At 48.8% G+C, this 18,583-nt stretch overlaps 2 protein-coding genes across 3 annotated transcripts in view; one reads left to right on the top strand and one right to left on the bottom strand.

Annotated features, from left to right (window-relative positions):
* LOC122550346 (testis-specific serine/threonine-protein kinase 5-like) overlaps window positions 1-13,780 on the top strand; it is a 27,572-nt gene extending 13,792 nt beyond the window's left edge. The window contains exons 4-9 of the mRNA XM_087987771.1: window positions 3,086-3,141; window positions 9,852-9,981; window positions 10,547-10,662; window positions 11,791-11,967; window positions 13,185-13,193; window positions 13,273-13,780. Coding sequence (XP_087843897.1) covers window positions 3,086-3,141; window positions 9,852-9,981; window positions 10,547-10,662; window positions 11,791-11,967; window positions 13,185-13,193; window positions 13,273-13,664 — 880 coding nt within the window. The 3' untranslated portion in view covers window positions 13,665-13,780. The remainder of the gene's footprint in view (window positions 1-3,085; window positions 3,142-9,851; window positions 9,982-10,546; window positions 10,663-11,790; window positions 11,968-13,184; window positions 13,194-13,272) is intronic.
* The window catches only part of hgh1 (HGH1 cochaperone), a 29,933-nt gene continuing 17,143 nt past the window's right edge, over window positions 5,794-18,583 (bottom strand). For both annotated transcript variants that reach the window (XM_087987675.1, XM_043690942.2), the window contains one exon: window positions 5,794-18,583. In XM_087987675.1, coding sequence (XP_087843801.1) covers window positions 18,374-18,583 — 210 coding nt within the window. In that variant the 3' untranslated portion in view covers window positions 5,794-18,373.

Genomic DNA, 18,583 nt, shown 5'->3' with positions numbered 1-18,583 from the left:
CACATACATCCACACCCCCCACAGACCCACACACACACCCACCCATACACACACCCCACAGACTCACACACCCACACACATACCCCACAGACTGACACCCCCCCCAACAGACCCACACCCCCCCCACAGACCCATACACCCACCCACCCATACACCCCCCACAGATCCACACACCCACCCACCCACACATACACCCCCCAAAGACTCACACACTCCCCACACATCCACACACACATCGCCCCCACACACACCCCACCACACCCCCCACAGACCCACACCCACACATACACCCTCCACAGACCAACACACACACACCCTCACAGACGCACACACCGACCCCTACACACACACACCCCACAGACCCAACCACACACACACCCCCTACAGACCCACACACACTCCCACACCACACATAGACCCACACACACACCCCCATATACAACCACCCACACACCCACCTACACCCCACCACACATCCCACCTACCCATACACCCCACCCACATTCCCCCACCACAAACACCCCCCCCCCCACAGACCCACACTCCCCACATACCCACACACCCTACCACCCCCCCACAGACCCACACACCCTCCCCCCACACACATCCCCCACATATCGCCCCTACACACATCCCACCACACCCCCAAAAACCCACACACCCCACACGTCCCCCCTACACACAAACCCGCACACACACACACACTTCCCACACATCCACACACTCATCCCCCCTACACACACCCCACCACACCCCCCACAGACTCACACCCTCCCACACACACACTCCCCACACATCCACACACACACTCCCCACACACATCGCCTTCTACATATACCCCACCACACACACCCACACTCCTCACACACACATATCCCCCCACACACATATACACACACCCACGCAGACACACCCCCCACAGACCAACACACCCACCCACACACATCCCCCACAGACCCACCCACCCACCCATCCAGACACCCCCCCACAGACCTCCACACACACGCACCCCACAGACCCCCCCCACAGACCCACACACAAGCCACCACACCCCCCACACCCACCCATACACCCCACCACACATACCCTCTACACACCCATCCACACCCTCCACACCCCCCACCCACCCCACCACACATACCCTCTACACACCCATCCACACCCTCCACACCCCCCACCCACATTCCCCCACCACACACACACACCCCCACACAGACCCACACACCCTCCCCACACACATCCCCCACACATCGCCCCTACACTCACCCCACCACACCCCCCACAAACCCACACATCCACACACATATCCCCCCTACACACACCCACAACAGACCTACACCCCCCCTGCACACAACTTCCCATACATCCCCCCTACACACACCCACCACACCCCCCACAGACCCACACCCCCCCACAAATACACACACTCCCCACACATCCACACTCATCCCCACTACACACACACCCCACAGACCCACACCCCCCCCCACACACATCGCCCCTACAGACACCCCACCACACCCCCCACAAACCCCACACCCCCCACACACTCATCCCCCCTACACACACATCCCCCACAGACCCACCACACACACTCCCCACACACATCCCCCACAGACCCACACACCCACCACACACACTCCCCACACATCCACAGACATCCCCCCTACACACACACCCCACTGACCCACACCCCCCCACACACACACTCCCCACACATCCACACACACATCGCCCCTACACACACCCCACCACACCCCCCACAAACCCACACACCCCCCACACATCCACACACTCATCCCCCCTACACACACACACCCCACAGACCCACACACCCACCACACATACTCCCCACACATCCCCCCTACACACATCCCACCACACACCCCCAAACCCACACACCCCCACATATCCACACACTCATCCCCCCTACACACACCCCCCCACAGACCCACACACCCACCACACACATCCCCCTACACACACCCCACCACACCCACGTACCTACACACTCACACCCCCCACACATACCCACATACACATCCACCCTCACACCCCCCACACATACCCACATACACATCCACCCACACACCTCTCCCACCTACCACACATACTCCCCACACATTCCCCCTACACACATCCCACCACACACCCCCAAACCCACACCCCCCCACACATCCACACACTCATCCCCCCTACACACACCCCCCCCCACAGACCCACACACCCACCACACACACTCCCCACACACTTCCCCCTACACACACCCCACCACACCCACGTACCTACACACTCAGACCCCCCACACATACCCACATACACACCCACCCACACACAGGCCTCACACACCCTTCCCACACCGCCACCTACACAACCCCCCACACACCCACAGAGCCCTCGCACACACTCATCCATACACCCCCCCACACACCCCCATCCACATACCCCAACACACACACCCGCCTCTCTATCACAAACCTATTAGTATCCCAAAGTGTTTGATGGGGACACAGTGGAGAAGGCTTTCCTCTGTATCTTGTCTCCTCAGTTACTCACAGGATGAGGGTGATACTGGCTAGGCCAGCATTACCCATCCCTAATTGCCCAGAGTCAGCCACATTACTGTGGGTCTGGAGTCACATGGAGGCCAGACCCAGGTAAAGATGGCAGTTTCTTTCCCAGACGGGGTTTTCCATCAATCGACAATGGGTTCATCATTAGACTGTTAATTCCAGACTTTTATTGAATTCAAATTCTGCCATGGCAGGATTCAAACCCAAGGCCCCAGAACATTACCTGGGTTCGGTCCAGCATTAATACCACTAAGCTGTTACTTTCTCAGATATCTAACTCTGTGCTGTACCTTTATCAGGAACGTTTAATGGGGACAGTATAGAAAGGAGCTTTACTCTATACCTAACCCCGAGCTGTACCTGCCCCGGGAGAACATTCCTGTAAGACAGGATTCTGAGATGAAATCTCACTGCCACAGTTGCAGTGGTAGCGTTACTAAATTTGTTTTATAAGCATGCATCATTGGGAGGACTTAATGCCTGTCTAATATATGCTGAAAACTCTTTCACAGAGATTTGAAATGTGAAAATATTTTACTTGACGAAAGAGGATCCCTGAAGTTGACAGGTGAGAGAAGGAAAATTGAAGATTAGATTTGATATTGATAATAAACTGTTTGACAATGACCCTGACTCCTGTAGGTACCTCTAACCTGTTAGCACCTCATATACTGTCGTCATATTAATCTAGCAGGGAACGATAGATATAGCTCTACATTGCAACATATGGCTTAAGGTTGGCATTTTGTATAAGGGACAGTGGAATGTAATACTTGTTTGAAAAAGTTCCAATCGCAGGCAATGCTGGAAAAGCTCAGCAGGTCTGGCAGCATCTGTGGAGAGAAGTCAGAGTTAACATTTTGGTTAGCGAGTTTTGAGAAGATGAACACTACAGTGGACAAACAGGCAGAAAACTAACCACCAGGATACATGAACATCAACTACCCACATAACGACATGACCCTCTCTCACTAGTATCCTTACATACAGATAAGGAAGGACACCACTTTGACTGGGACAACACATTCATCCTCGGAAAAGCCAAACAGAGACACACACAAGATTTCCTAGGAGCATGGCATTCCAACCAGAACTCTTATCAACAAACACATTGACCTTGACCCCACTTACCACCTGCTAAGAAAAAGATCAGGAAATGACATCACCACAGGAAATGACATCACCAGCCCAAAGAACCCCAAACATATAAATAGAAAGCAGGAAATATCAGCAGTGCTTCGTCCGGAGGCTCACTGAAGATGTTTCCTATTATGGTGATAAAACGTCTGAAAATGAACCTTCCTCCAACAAACCTACATCCAGATGCATTAACGTTTTGAATTGGTCAGCTTTCCTCTGAGGAAGGGTCACTGAACCTGAAACGTTAACTCTGATTTCTCTCCACAGACACTGCCAGACCTGCTGAGCTTTTCCAGCAATTTCTGATTTTTGTTTCGGATTTAGCAGCATCTGCAGTCCTTTTGGTTTCCATTTCTACAAATATGGTTGAGATGCCCCCAACATTTCAGCAGCATGAAGCAGCCCCATTAGCAACTCCCAGACCTGTCCCAAACTCTCACGGGAGTTGTACACTTGTGAATCAAACAGTCAGATTTCTCCACTCTCTGAAGCCATTAGGTCAAAGAAAATAAGACTTAGGAACAGAACAGGGCCCACAAAGCCAGCTTTGATCCCATAAGATCTTTGGCTGATTTGGTGGTGGTCTCACCTCCATTTTCTGGCCTACACACCATAACCCTTGACACCACTTGTCGATCGAAAATCTATGGAACAGCCTTGAATTAATTTTAAGGAAGCTGTTTGAGGAAGCGAACTCCAGACACTAAAAAATCCACAAAAAGAGAAGAAATTTCTCCATATCTCCATCATTTGTTTTATTTCTAAAAGCTGGTCTTTAGTTCTAGATTCGTCTAAGAGGGGAATCATACCTTTTACTCATTTACAAAACATGGGCATCTCAGGCAAGCCAGCATTTATTGCCCGTCCCTAGTTGCCCCCTGAGAAGGTGGGGGTGAGCTGCCCTCCTGAACTGCTGCAGTCCATGTGCTGTGGGTTGACACACAATGCTGACGGAATTCCAGGACTCTGACCCAGCGACAGTGATAGGATCGTTGGGGGGGTAATTCCAGGGGGTGGTGTTTCCATGTATCTGCTGCCCTTGTCCTTTTGGATGGAAATGGTTGTGGGCTTGGGAGGTGGTGTTGAAGGATCTTTGGTGAATTTCTGCTGCTACTGAGCGTCAGTGATGGACAAATGTATGTTTGTGGATGTGGTGCCACTCAAGAGGGCTGCTTTGTCCTGGACGGTGTCACACTTCTTGAGTGTTGTTGGAGCTGCCCCCATCCAGGCAAGTGGGGAGTATTCCATCACACTCCTGACTTGTGCCTTGTAGATGGTGGACAAGCTTTGGGGAGTCAGGAGGTAAGTTACTGCAGGATTCTTCACTTCTGAGATGCTCTTATAGCCACTATGTTTAGGTGGTGAGTCCAATTGAGTCCATATGATATCAAGAAATGGTAGGAGGCACTGGACACTACAAAGGCTATGGACCCTGACAATATTCCAGCAATAGTACTGAAGACTTGTGCTCCAGAGGGGAGGGGAGAGGGACAGCCCTTGACATCAAGGCTACATTTGACCGAATGTGGCATCAAAGAGCCTGAGCAAAACTGGAATCAATGGGTATCAGGGGATAAACAAAGACAAACTGACATTGGAGCCAGCCCAGAGAAGGGTCTGTCTTATGAGGACAGGTTGAGTAGGTTGGACTTGTACTGAGAGGAGATCTTACAGTAACATACAAGATTTATAAGGACCTTGACAGGGAAGATGTGGAAAGGTTGTGGGAGAGTTGAGCACCAGAGGCATCATCTCAGCACAGAATAATTGCACATTGAAGACAGAGATGAGGAGGAATGTCTTCTCTGAGAGGGTGGTGAATCTGTGGAATTCTTTACCACACAGGACTGTCAAAGCTGGGTCATTAAGTATATTCAGGCCTGAGATAGATCTTCAACCATTCAGGGGAGTCAAGGATTATGGGAGAAAGGCAAGAAAGTGGAATTAAGGATTCTCAGATCATGATCTCAATCAATGACGGAACACGCCCGAAGAGCTGAATGGTCTACTTCAATCCTGACACTTTATGGTTTTGTGATTGAAGTCACACCCAGCACAAAGGGCTATGACTGTGGTTGAATTGAATTGAATTGAATTTATTGTCACGTGTACCGAGGTACAGTGAAAAGCTTTGTCTTGCGAGCAATACAGGCAGATCACAGAGTTAAGTAGCATAGATAGTAAATAATAGGTAAACAGCGGCAAAAAAACATAGGTACAGGCGAATGTTAAGAGTTTGTGAGTCCATTCAGTATTCTAACAACAGTAGGGTAGAAGCTGTTACAAAACCGGCTGGTGCGTGTGTTCAGGTTTCTGTACCTTCTCCCCGATGGTAGAGGTTGTTGAGAAATATTGCCAGGGTGGGATGGACCTTTGAGAATGCTAGCAGCCTTTCCTTGACAGCGGGCCTGGTAGATGGACTCTATAGATAGGAGGTTGGCCTTTGTGATTGTCTGGGCCGAATTCACCACTCTCTGTAACCATCTCCGATCTTGAATGGTACAGTTGCCATACCAGGTAGTGATACACCCAGACAGTTGTTGGAGGTCATTGATGCCAATATCTCAGAGTACACAACCGTCCACCTGTTTGAAGTGAACACCGTTTCTGTTGCTGTGAAACAGCAGGACCTGCACGTTGCTCAGCCAATGATGTCATCGAACAGCAAAGTACAGTCGTTGGGCTAAATGGCTTGCTTCAGCTCCCACGTCACCTGGTCTTGTTCAAACCTTTGAGATACCTTTCCCTTCCAGAGTAACCTGAGGTAGAATGGTCACTCTTCAGAAACAGAGAGTGACCACCTTAGGGCTTTAATGAGTCAGCACAATGTACAGGCGTATGATCTGCTCAGGGTATTAACCACAGGATTGCCTTGTTGCAGCACCAGGATTACACTCTAAACAAGTAGCTCAGGCCCATTTGCAAGTTTACTGATAGGGTAATCATACAGTGTGGGAACTGTAGGAATCCCATTGTGTCCATTGCCCTGTGAAGGCAGGGTTCTGGTGGACAGTAAGGAAGAGCCAGAGAATCATAGAGATGTACAGCACGGAAACAATCCCTTCGGTCCAACCCGTCCATGCCGACCAGTTATCACAACCCAATCTAGTCCCATTTGCCAGCACTTGGCCCATATCCCTCTAAACCCTTCCTATTCATATACTCATCCAGATGCCTTTTAAATGCTGTAATTGTACCAACCTCCATCACTTCTCTGGCAGCTCATTCCATACACGTACCATCCTCTGTGTGAAAAAGTTGCCTCTTAGGTCCTTTTAATATCTTTTCCCTCTCACCGTAAACCTATGCCCTCTAGTCTGGACTCCCCCAGTCCAGCGAAAAGACCTTGTCTATTTACACTATCCATGCCCCTCATGATTTTGTAAACCTCTATAAGGTCACCCCACAGCCTCCGACGCTCCAGGGAAAACAGCTCCAGCCTGTTCAGCCTCTCCCTATAGCTTAAATTCTCCAACCCTGGCAACAACCTTGTAAATCCCTTCTGAACCTTTTCAAGTTTCACAACATCCTTCCAATAGGATGGAATAGAATTGCACGTAATATTCCAACAGTGGCCTAACCAATGTCCTGTACAGCTGCAACATGACCTCTCAACTCCGATACTCAATACTCTGACCAATAAAGGAAAGCATACCAAACGCCTTCTTCACTATCCTATCTACCTGCAACTCCATTTTCAAGGAGCTATGAACCTGCACTCCAAGGTCTTTTTGATCAGCAACACTCCCTAGGACCTTACCATAAAGTGTATAAGTCCTGCTCTGATTTGTTTTCCCAAAATGCAGCACATCGCATTTATCTAAATTAAACTCCATCTGCCACTTCTCAGCCCATTGGCCCATCTGATCAAGATCCCATTGTAATCTGAAGTTACCTTTTTCGCTGTCTACTACACCTCCAATTTTGGTGTCATCTGCAAATTTACTAACTGTACCTCTTATGCTGCATCCAAATCATTTGTATAAATGACAAAAAGTAGAGGACCCAGCACCGATCCTTGTGGCACTCCACTGGTCACAGGCCTCCAGTCTGAAAAACAACCCTCCACCACCACCCTCTGTCTTCTACCTTTGAGCCAGTTCTGTATCCAAAAGGCTAGTTCTCCCTGTATTCCGTGAGATCTAAGCTTGCTAACCAGTCTCCCATGGGGAACCTTGTCAAACACCTTACTGAAGTCCATATAGATCACATCTACCGCTCTGCTTTCATCAGTCCTCTTTGTTACTTCTTCAAAAGAGAGAGCTAGGACCCTGAGGAGAGGAAGATGATTCGATTCCATTTGCCAACCAATCAGCACTCTCTTTTCATGCTGTAGAAAAAATGGTATTTTTATTCTTGCGAATTGTCCTGATGAATGCAAAATGAAAAGCTTTGTTTGCTTTAGAGAGGAGGGATTTCAGGATTGTCTTAAAGAAGGAGGGAGATGTGGACGGGATTAGTGAGGGAATTCCAGAGTGTGGAGCCCAGGGGCTGAAATGTACAGCCAACACTGATAGATTAAAATGGAGGAGTGATTAAAATGGAGGAGTGATTAAAATGGAGGAGAGATTAAAATGGAGGAGTGATTAAAATGGAGGATGCTCAAGAGGCCAGAATGCAGGAACACAGAGATCTCTCACAGTGCCACATTTGGAACATTGCAGACAATTCTGGTCACCCCACCAGAGAAAGAATGTTATTAAAAGTCGCAAATAAGATTTACAAAGATGTTACTAAGACTGGAGATGGGAACAAGTGGGACTTTTCTTTGACCTGGAATGAAGGAGGCTGTGGGGTGACCTTATAGAAGTTTGTAAAATCATGAAGGGCATGGATAAGGTAAATAGCAAGGGCTTTTTCCCAGGGTGATGGAGTCCAAAGCTAGAGGGCATAGGTTTAGTGTGAGAAGGTAGAAATTTAAAAGAGACTTGAAGAGCAACGTTTTCACACAGAGGGCGGTGCATGTATGGAATGAACTGCCAAAGGAAATGGTAGAGGCTGGTACAATTACAGCATATAAAAGACGTTTGGATGTACATGGATATGAAAGGTTTAAAGGGACGTGGTGGCAAATGGGACTAGTTCTGTTCAGAAAGCCTGGTCAGCATGGACTGGTTGGGCTGAAGGGTTTTTCTGTGCTGTGTGACTCCATGCTGTCAACAGAGATAAGGAAGGAATTTCACAGAATCACGGTGCAGGAGGCCATTTGGCCCATTGTGTTCATACCAGCCATCAAATGAGCAATGCATCTAATGCCATTCTCTTGCTTTCTCCTCCTGACCCTGCTGTTCCTTTTCAAATAACCATCTGAATGGTTCTGTTGAACTTCCATCACAAACACCAATGCATTTCGTCATTTTTAAGGGATGCCTATTTACTTTTCTTTACACTGAATGACAAGACCATCTTAACACAGAAATAGCTCACTGACAGGTCCTTAATGGAGAATAAGTTGAAAACTGTTCCATTTGCAGACTGGGATTTCTTTTGGTCAGTAAGGACAGGGATGCAGGGAATGGGATGTGGGAAGTTTTGCTGGGAACATTTTGTGCTTCAGTTCTATTTGGGTGAGAATGTAAAATGCGTTAACAGGGCTAGCCTCAGTAAGGGCAATATGTAGTCCTAGAGATGTACAGCACAGAAACAGACCCTTGGGTCCAACCTGTCCATGCCGACCAGATATCCCAACCCAATCTAATCCCACCTGCCAGCACCTGGCCTGCATCCCTCTAAACCCTTCCTAATCATATACCCATCCAAATGCCTCTTAAATGTTGTACCAGCCTCCACTTCCTCTGGCAGCTCATTCCATACACGCACCACCCTCTGTGTGAACAAGTTGCCCCTCAGGTCTCTTTCATATCTTGCTCTCTCACCCTGAACCTATGCCCTCTAGTTCTGGACTCCCCAACCCAGGGAAGGGGACTCTATCAAGGGCTGCAGTGTTACAATGAAATTGCCAATCGAGAATCATATTCAAGGTGATTCACAGCCCTGAGTCCGGTCAGCATAAACCTGTTTTCCTCTGGGACAGTGTATGTGTTTTCCATTACTTGGATCCCTCTAACAGCTGATCCCATCTCCCCCATCCCTGGTTATGCTTCTCTCCTTAACCATAGAACAGTTGTTGCTCCTCAGATTTTGGCTTGGCTACCAGATGCAGGAAGAACGGTTTGATGAGCACCTTCTGCGGCTCCATGCCATACACAGCCCCGGAGATCCTCCAAGGCCAGAAATATAAGGGCGAACACGCCGACATCTGGAGCATGTAAGAGTGAGAAATAATCCCGACTTCACTCTTCCTTAATCCCTATCATCCCAGCATCCTCTCTCTGTTGGTTTGGTCTCATCTGTGGGAGGTGGGTGGGACACTTGTTGAACTGAGTGGCCGTTGCTATTGGTCTGGAGTCACATGTTGGCCAGACCAAGAAAGCACGGTAGATTTTCCTCTCTACAAGACATGAGGTGATCAGCTGAGGTTTTCCAGCAATAGAAACACTGATTGTGAAACTGAGTTTCGCTTTCAATTTCAGGTTTATAAATTAAATTAAACTTCACTAACTGGTGACATTTGAACCTATCACATTATTGGCTCCCATAATGCTCTAGTCCTCTCACAATGCTCTTGCCCATGCCTCTGAATTATTGGCCCAGAGACTCCACCAGAGTCACCAATTACACAAAGTGTTGAGATGCTGGCTCAGACTGGTCTCCTTACCTGGGAATTCCCCTGCCTTACGGCTGAAAATCTCCAGACCCACCCTTAAGTGTTTGTTGCGTTTTCTGGTTCCGTTTCTATATTTTTCTCTCTTTTATCCCCCTGCCCTCCCCAGGGGTGTCATTCTTTATGCTATGGTGACTGGAAAACTTCCGTTTACTGAATTTCAGCCGAGTAAACTGCTAGAGGAGATTAAATGTGGCATCCTCTACAATGAACGCTTGTCAACAGGTAACGAACTCCCTACTTAAATCTCTTGATTATTTCTAAATGGACTAGTAAGTCCCTAATGGCGTTGTCCAGAGGAGATTCCAGGTGAACGCTCCCTCTCCACTACCATAACTTTGGGCAGAAACACTGTTCACAGGCTCCAGGAAAATTTCCAGCCAAAACAGGGTTAGCGAGCCGGGAATATTTGAACCAGGTCAATTGAAGTGATCGATTCCCCATTTGTAGATTCCCTCCTTGCTATCTCTGACATGAATAACTTTCCCTGGCATTTGAATGGGATTTGCCTATGTCAACTTGTCATGGTGTCATTATGACCTCCTAACAGTGGGGGCACTGCATTGCTTGTACTGGCAGGAAACTGTAATTTCAGAGTAACTTCTTAAAAGGTATTCATTTGTGGAATCCTGCTGTAGCTGGCTAGGTCAGCATTGATTGCCCCAGAGAAGGTGGTGGGATGATCTCAGTTGACCAGAGTAACTGGGGGGTCTTTAAAGTAGAGATTGTAGTGGTATCCTCTGAAACCCCCTCTTTGGCCACTCTACCACTCACAAAATGAAGGTAGAAGCCTCACAACACTAGGTTATGGTCCAACAGGTTTATTTGAAATCACAAGCTTTTAGAGCACTGCCGCTTGGTCAGGGGGCTTGTGAAAGCTTGTGATTTCAAATAAACCTTTTGGACTGTAACCTGACATCGTGTTGCTTCAGACTTTGTCCAGAGTTGAAAAATGTGGTGCTGGAAAAACACAGCAGGCCAGTCAGCATCCGAGGAGCAGGAGAATCAACGTTTCGGGCATAAGCCCTTCTTCAGGAATCATCGACATTTCAGGCATAAGCCCTTCTTCAGGAATTCTTCAGACTTTGTCCACCCCAGTCCAACATCATCATATGAAGGGATCAAACTGGACACGGTGTCCTGGACACAGACCAAGTAGTGATCTGGTCAACGTACTGTATTCCAATTTGTACTGGTTGTTTCTGTCAATCCATCCTAGTTAGCTGCTTCATGTCACTGATTGAAAGGGATGCTGTGCTGCCGAGTAGCCGAGTAATGTTAACACGACCAATCATGAGAGTTATTGTTCCTTAGTGTTTACAATGTGTTTCATTTTTGAATTGACTGATGCAGCCTGCCAGGATCTGATCAGTAAGATGCTACAGTGGAAACCAGCAAACCGCCCCGCACTCAGTGAGGTCCTCACCCATCCGTGGATGCTACCTGCTGCATCTATCCTCTTCCGGAAGGTCCGGATCTTCATGGCAGGTTCCTCAGAGAAGAAGCAACATAAAGAATTGACAGGCAAAGGTTTGCATGTTTGCTCTCCACTCTTGAAATTGGAACTGCAATTGGCTTCCCTCTTGCGCTCCAATGAACAGCAGTAAGGGAGCATGCTTTCCCATCCTCAGATTTGTGTGACACAGACCACATTCATCCAAACAGGACAGTTTGGAGGTCAATGTGGCAGATGGCACTTCCTACAGTGCCACACCCACCCGGGGCTGGTGTGGCAGGCTTCATCATGGGTGTACACTGTGATAGATACCAAGATTACGACGGTGCTGATACAGTAAGAACCGAGACGCTGCACTGCTGCGGACATCAGCTGGCTTAGTGCTAGAAAGTCACCTGCTCCAACTTTTCTCCTGGGAGGGAGCCCGGCCCGGTACAGAATGATTCCCACATCACCTTCCCCGGTATGGAAACATTCGGCACGTCTCAGACTCCCTCCTGCCAAATTACAGCAAAGCTCACTGTGTGGGATCGACTGTTTTGTTAACATGTGGTACACAACACTTACGAGTATCAAGAACCACAGTGTTACCATGGCTCTCTGTGACGGAGGCCATTACATGTTTTTAGTCACGGTTTGGGGATGTGGGCGAGGCCAGCATTTATTGCTTGTCCCTAGTTGACCCTTTTGAGGTGGGGGTGAGCTGCCCTCTTGAACCGCTGCAGTCCATGTGCTGTGGGTTGACCCACAATGCCCTGAGGGAGGGAATTCCAGAATCCTGATCCAGTGACAGTGAAGGGAATGGTGATATATTTCCAAGTCAGGATAATGAGTGGCTTGGAGGGGAATTTGAAAGGGGTGGCATTCCCATGTATCTGACTTTCGGTTCACCAGTCCGTGCCAAACATAATCCCGAACTAAACTAGTCCTACCTTCCTGCTCCTGGCCCGTATCCCTCCAAACCTTTCCTATTCATGCATTTATCCAAATGTCTTTTAAACATTGCAATTGTATCCACATCCACCACTTCCTCTGCAAGTTCATTCCACACGCGAACCACCCTTTTTGTAAAACATTTGCCTCTCATGCCTGTTAAAATCTCTCCGCTCACCTGAAAAATGTGTCCCCTAGTCTTGAAAGCCCCCATGCCAGGGAGAATTAACCCTATCTATACCCCTCACCTTCCAGACGGAAGTGGTTGTGGGTTTGGAAGGTGCTGTCTGAGGATATTTGGCGAATTTCTGCAGTGCATCTTGCAGATAGTACACACTGTTGCTGCTGAGCGCCGGAGGTGGAGGGAGTGGATGTTTTAAGCTGACAGGTAGGAGGGTTCTAATTTGCTCGTGTTCTGAAAGGTGTTTCTCTGTCTGCAGGAGGAGACCACCCCGTGAAGAGAAATCCAAAGGGGAGGAAAGTTCTCATCATCTGCAACTCGGGTGTGAACAAACTGAAGCTCAAAATGGAGGCAGCCAAGATTCAGGCTGATCCTGGCTGCAGCTCACCTCAGGGACGGCCAGACAAGCTCGCCATCCCCCCGACCGCCAACGCCGACAGAACGGTCCGACTTTTCACCCACATGCCGAAACCGCCGGCTACCGCCAAATCCACGCGCAGTTTTAAGAGGCCCGTCTCTGCGTCACCGCAGAACCCGGAGCTGGCAAGGAAACTGCGAGGCCTACAGGATGCGGGTCCCTGTGTGCGCCTCTCCAGGTCCAGCCAGCGCCTCACCTCAACGGCAGAGTCCCTGCCGCGGCAGCTGAAAGGATTCTAGGCCGGGAGGGAACTTCCCTGGGCAGCACGCTCTTCCTCTTTTAGATTTAATTTGAATGGATCGACTGGCATTTACCAATTCTTGTATGGAAAGACGTTGATCAATAAATAGCAAGAAATGGCAGCCTGTCCGGTGCCAATTCGAGGGTTCATTTCCAGGTTTAGTGGGAACTTTAGTGCTCCAAGAGCATGCATCAACCATCTCCAAGTTTAATACATCTCTGTCTCTAACCAGGAACAGATGTACATTATCTGACATGTCTGCAGTGGTTAGAATGTGCAGTTATAGGCTGTGTGCACAGAAAGCTGTGAATATTGGCAAGATTGCAAATTAATTATCAGTATTTAAGCATAAACTGTAACCACAACCACTTACAGGGGATCAGAAAGTTTAAATATAGAAAAGAACGTCAACCAGTTATTTTCATTTTCACAGGATTGCTGGCAGGATTTTGCCCATCCCTGGTTGCCCCTGAGAAGGTGATGGTGAGCTGCCTTCTGGAAATGTTGCAGTCCGCTTGGTGTGGATACACACACTTTAGGTGCTGTTAGGGACAGAGGTCCAGAATTGTGACTCAGTGACACTGGAGGGCCAGCAAAATATGTCAAAGGCAGGATGGTGGGTGGCCGGGAGGGGGACTGTGTCAGGGCCAATACTCGCATGTATCTGCTGCCCTCGTCCTTCTAGATGGCAGAGATCACGTGAAAAGCGTTATTGATGAACCCTCGGTGAATATTTGCAGTGGTCCTTGTAGATGGTAGACACTGCTGTGACTGAGTGCCAGTGGTGGGAGGGGGAAGTGGGTGTGCTGCCAATTAGCAGGCCACCTTGCCCTGGATGGTGTCAAGCTTCTTGAGTGTTGTTGGAGCTGCACCCATCCAGGCAAGTGGGGTGTATTCCATCACACTGCTGACCATTGCTCTGCAGATAGTGGATAGGCTCTGGACAGTCAGAAAGAATGGATTCCTAGCCTCTGACCTGCTCTTGTAGCCACTGTTTATTTGGCTGGTCCGGTTCAGTTTCTAGTTCAGGATGTTGATTTTGGGGGGAATTCAGTGATGGTATTGTTCAGGCAAAAGCTAATATCACTGGTTCAGTTATCTCTTGTTGGAGACTGTCATTTTAATGTTGAGTCATGAGGGCTGTATTAGATTAGATTACTTTAGATTAGATTACTTAGTGTGGAAACAGGCCCTTCGGCCCAACAAGTCCACATTGACCCTCCGAAGAGCAACCCACCCAGACCCATTCCCCTACATTTACCCTTTCACCTAACACTACGGGCAATTTAGCATGGCCAATTCACCTGACCTGCACATTTTTGGACTGTGAGAGGAAATCGGAGCACCCGGAGGAAACCCACGCAGACACGGGGAGAATGTGCAAACTCCAAACAGACAGTCGCCTGAGGCGGGAACTGAACCCGGGTCTCTGGCGCTGTGAGGCAGCAGTGCTCACCACTGTGAAAACACTGGTACAAAACACAAAGTCAGCAGCAAGTATTTTCGAATCAGCTTTAGATATCAAACTGAAACCAGATCTTCCGTTTTATTTGGGGGTTTGGGGAGGGAGAATTAATCACTGGAGCAGAGAACCAGTTTGTGTGGGTTTCACAGTCAGAAGGCGTCCAGGCCTCTTCACGCATCAGAACCTTCATTCAAATGAAGGTGACAGCTGCCATCATACAGTCATAACATCAGAGATTTCCAGCACTTAAAAGTCTCTTCGGCCCATTGTGTCTAAGCCTGGCATCAAACGTTCACCCACTTTAGGCCCATTTTCCAGCACTAGGTTTATAGCCTTGTGTGCAATGGAATTTCAAGTGGTCATCTGAATACCTCCTAAATGCCGTCAGGTTTCCTGTCTCTATCACTGTTTCAGGCAGTGAGTTCGAGATACCCACAACCCTCAGCGAGAAACCTGTCCCTCAAATCCCCTGGAAACCCCCTGCACCTTCCCTTAAAACTGTATCCCCTGGTTATTCACCCCGTGTTAAATGGGAGAAGCTTCAGCTTATTTACCCCGTTGATGACGTCAGCATTTTGTTAACTTCAACCAGGTTCCCACACCCCCCCCCTCAGCCTTGTCTGCTCTAAGGAAAACAATCCAAGCCTATTTAGTCTTACTCCATAGTTGAATTATTCCAGTGCATGCAATATTCTGCTGAACCTCCTCTGCACCCTCTCTAGTGCAACCACATTCTCCCTCTAGTGTGGCGACCAGAACAGCACAGTGGGTGACTAATATTACATACAGCTCCATCATAACCTCCTTATTCTGAATCACCAGTGAAATGTTTCCTCGCTCCCTAGCTGTTGAGGGATATATTTCAATTGTAAAGTTATTCCTTTGATAGGAACAGTACAAAATGCTTTTTGGCAGCATTTTCCAATTCATACTCCACTTGCCCAGCAGCGTGCAGCAGGACGGTGGGGGGTTGGAATATCTCTCCTGTATATCTCAATGATCACTGACTCTGACTCCCTGCCCCTGCTGATTCCATCCAAACAGAAACGAGATGGTCAGCTGTGTCACAGAATACAGGACTGCAGGGAAATTCACCCATCCCCTCGAATGTACAGCTAAATGGGTGAGTGAACTGAGATCTTAATCATAACTCAAGCATTAGGAAGGTACGAGGACAGGGAACCCAGGCCCCTAAGACCAAGATGAGGAGAATCAAATTTACTCAAAAGGCTGTGAATCTTGGAGGCCTATGTCAGTGAACAGGTCAGAGGCGAGGAATCCTGCAGCGAGTAACTCACCTCCTGACTCCCCAAAGCCTGTCCACCAGCTACAAGGTACAAGTGAGGAGTGTGATGGAATACTCCCCACTTGCCTGGATGGGTGCAGCCCCGATAACACTCAATAAGCTTGACACCATCCAGGACAAAGCAGCCCGCTTGCTTGGCACCACATCCACAAACATGCACTCCCTCCCACCACTGACGCTCAGTAGTAGCAGTGTGTACTATCTATAAAACACACTGCAGCAATTCACCAAAGATCCTTCAAGACAATCTTCCAATCCACCACCATTTTGATCTAGAAGGACAAGGGAACACCACCCCCTGCAAAGTTCCATCCAAGCCACTCACCGTCCATACATGGAAATATATCACCATTCCTTCAGTGTCACTGGGTCAGAATCCTGGAATTCCTTCCCTCAGGCATTGTGGGTCAACCCACAGCACATGAACTGAAGCTGTTCAAGAAGACAGCTCACCCCCCACCTTCTCAAGGGGCAACTAGGGATGAACAATAAATGCTGGCCCAGCCAGTAATGCCCACATTCTGTGAACTGAGATAGACTTAATCCTGGATACTAAGATATTCTGGCAAAGCCGAGTTGAGATTGATCAGCCCAAGATGGGCAGCACAGTGGCTCAATGTTAGCATTGCTACCTCACAGCGGCAGGGACCTCGGGTTCGATTCCAGCCTCAGGCGACTGTGTAGAGGTTGCATAGTCTCCCTGTGTCAGTACAGGTTTGGTGGATTGGCCATGCTAAATTGCCCATAGTGTGCAGGCTAGGTGGATTAGCCATGGGAAACACAGGGTCAGAGTAGCGGGGTGGGTCTGGGTGGATGTTCTTTGGAGGGTTGGTGTGGGCTGATTGGCCTATTTCCACACTGTAGGGATTCTTTGTGTTGAATGTGAGGGTGGGTGGAAGGGTGGCTGCTGTATAACATACTCCGAGATTCTCTGTACTCCTGCACCTAGCTCAACAGTATCCTGTAGTAAAGGAAGGTTTGGCTGACTGCTTTGAGAACGATTGCTGTGATGGCCAAAGGAATTTTTTTAATCGATGGTTATCGACTGTGCAGGTTTGAACCTCAGTGAAAGCACAGACTCAGGCAGGCCAGTAGACAGAAGAGAAACAAGCTCCCACTGCCAAGGTGTTGTTCCCAACTTCAGCACTTGCTGCATTTTGTGGCCAACTGGATGATTTTGAATGGTCAGCATCAGGATGTGAGAAATGCAGCGGATAATTCATGCATAGCAAGATCCCACCAACATCAATGACCAAATCATGATCTCTTGTGGCGTTGGATTGACGGGATATCTTTTAGACAGGACGCTGATGAGAACTCCCCTGCCAAGGGGTCTCTCAGGTCAAGCTGCAAGGGGGGTAGATGGGGCCGTATGGGGAAGGGGGTGGGACAGAGACTGGCAACGGATGGTGTTGCAGTTGGGCAGCACTCCAGATGACTCTCAGGATCCCAGAGATGTATTCCAGGGACTCTTGGCAGGGAGCAGGGCTAATGTGGTTGCAGAGAGAGGTGAGGATTTCAGCTACTTTATCCGAGGGGGCTTCAGATACCCCAGACACAACCAGATGGATTGTTCTCTGAACAAGTTCGGGAACGAGTCTCCAAATCCTCCTGCCTCCTCTCCTTTCCCTTCAAAATCTCCATGCACACAGATACACATGTGTGGTCTCCCTGAATGAGGGAGGAATGATCAGATGGGGCATTGCCCATAGGAGAGAGCTGGGTTGTGACTCTGCCAAATCACCACAGGCCGATGGTGGGTAGGTCGAAGAGGAGGGGGCTGCTCTGATTGCAGACTTTACCAGACAGGACCAGGTCTGGCCAAACCGCTTACAAATATCAGCTGTTGCTAACGGAGCCATCGCAAAGACAGAATCACACCGAGCTCCACGCCTGCGGCTCCTCTAACACCGCACAGTCAGTCCAGGATATCACATCACCTTTCCAGTCCCTCTGGGCTATCCCCTCGTCCTCTGTGCCCATGTTCTCTCCCGCCCTCGCTGCTCTTCAGTAACTCTTCCTTTTCCTTTGCAATTCGCTGCTGCTCTTCCTCATGCTGCAGCTTTAGCTTCCCTTCAATCTCCTCAGGAATCTCCACCTCCAGCAGATTCTCCATTCCAGGCTCAGGTTCATCTGAGATCAGCAC

The sequence above is a fragment of the Chiloscyllium plagiosum genome, unplaced genomic scaffold (assembly GCF_037043375.1).
Source record: "Chiloscyllium plagiosum isolate Xiang-an unplaced genomic scaffold, Cpla_swu_hap1 HiC_scaffold_5, whole genome shotgun sequence".
Classification (NCBI taxonomy): domain Eukaryota; kingdom Metazoa; phylum Chordata; class Chondrichthyes; order Orectolobiformes; family Hemiscylliidae; genus Chiloscyllium; species Chiloscyllium plagiosum.
This window is presented reverse-complemented; position numbering and strand designations above follow the sequence as displayed.